This window comes from Sinocyclocheilus anshuiensis, unplaced genomic scaffold (assembly GCF_001515605.1).
Source record: "Sinocyclocheilus anshuiensis isolate Anshui unplaced genomic scaffold, SAMN03320099.WGS_v1.1 scaffold400, whole genome shotgun sequence".
NCBI classification, from domain to species: Eukaryota; Metazoa; Chordata; class Actinopteri; order Cypriniformes; family Cyprinidae; genus Sinocyclocheilus; species Sinocyclocheilus anshuiensis.
In genome coordinates, this window is record NW_015554084.1 from 141,825 (window position 1) to 142,538 (window position 714).

General features: G+C 41.2%; 1 protein-coding gene across 2 annotated transcripts in view; it reads right to left on the minus strand.

The window, feature by feature from the left end:
* Nucleotides 1-6: 6 nt before the first annotated feature.
* prrc2c (proline-rich coiled-coil 2C) overlaps nucleotides 7-714 on the minus strand; it is a 37,833-nt gene continuing 37,125 nt past the window's right edge. For both annotated transcript variants that reach the window (XM_016461259.1, XM_016461260.1), the window contains one exon: nucleotides 7-305. In XM_016461259.1, the coding sequence (XP_016316745.1) occupies nucleotides 54-305 (252 nt within the window). In that variant the 3' untranslated portion in view covers nucleotides 7-53. The remainder of the gene's footprint in view (nucleotides 306-714) is intronic.

The following is a 714-nucleotide window of genomic DNA, read 5'->3' on the forward strand; positions in this document are numbered from 1 at the left end:
TCGGACTCTCAGTCCATCCTTCCATCCATCTGTCTTTTCTGAAGCAGTAACGACTATTTGCTCTCTTCTGGTTTGATGGCCTGTGGTTTGATCGGACCTGTCCGGATGGGTTTGGTTGTTGCTAGAGGTGCAGGTTTGTCAGACTCTGTGCGGTCAGATGGCGCCCCCTGGTGATTTGAAGTGATGCTGTCGGTGGGTTTGCCTGCTCCTTCTATGCGGGTTGGCTTGCTGACTAGAGCCTTGAGTTGTTGTTGCTCAGAAAAGAACTTGTGGGTTGACTGTAATACCTCAGCTCTTTGTTTAGCCTGAGAGAGAAAAATGAACAATTAAAGCCAATATAGAAAATAACCTCATATACAACCTCTAAAGTAGAGCTTCTCAAATTTATGTAACTCCAAGGCCCCCCATTGCCCACAAAAACATAGGCCCTATGACTGGATATGGATACTGGACTAAGGATAAGTATTAGGATAAATGTATTAGGCAATAGTCACTTTACAGTTAGTGCCATCTAGGGGTGTGCGATATTGACAAAAAATTATATCTCGATATTTTCTGGGATTTTATCGATAACGATAATTAGACAATATTTTGCTATAGAGTGTGTTATTGTGCTGATATCTTATCTCTAATTGTGCTAACAGCTGACTCCTGAATTTTTTGATATTCTTCATATTCTGTGTGGTCAGTTCACAGCAGTGATAGAAATTAATC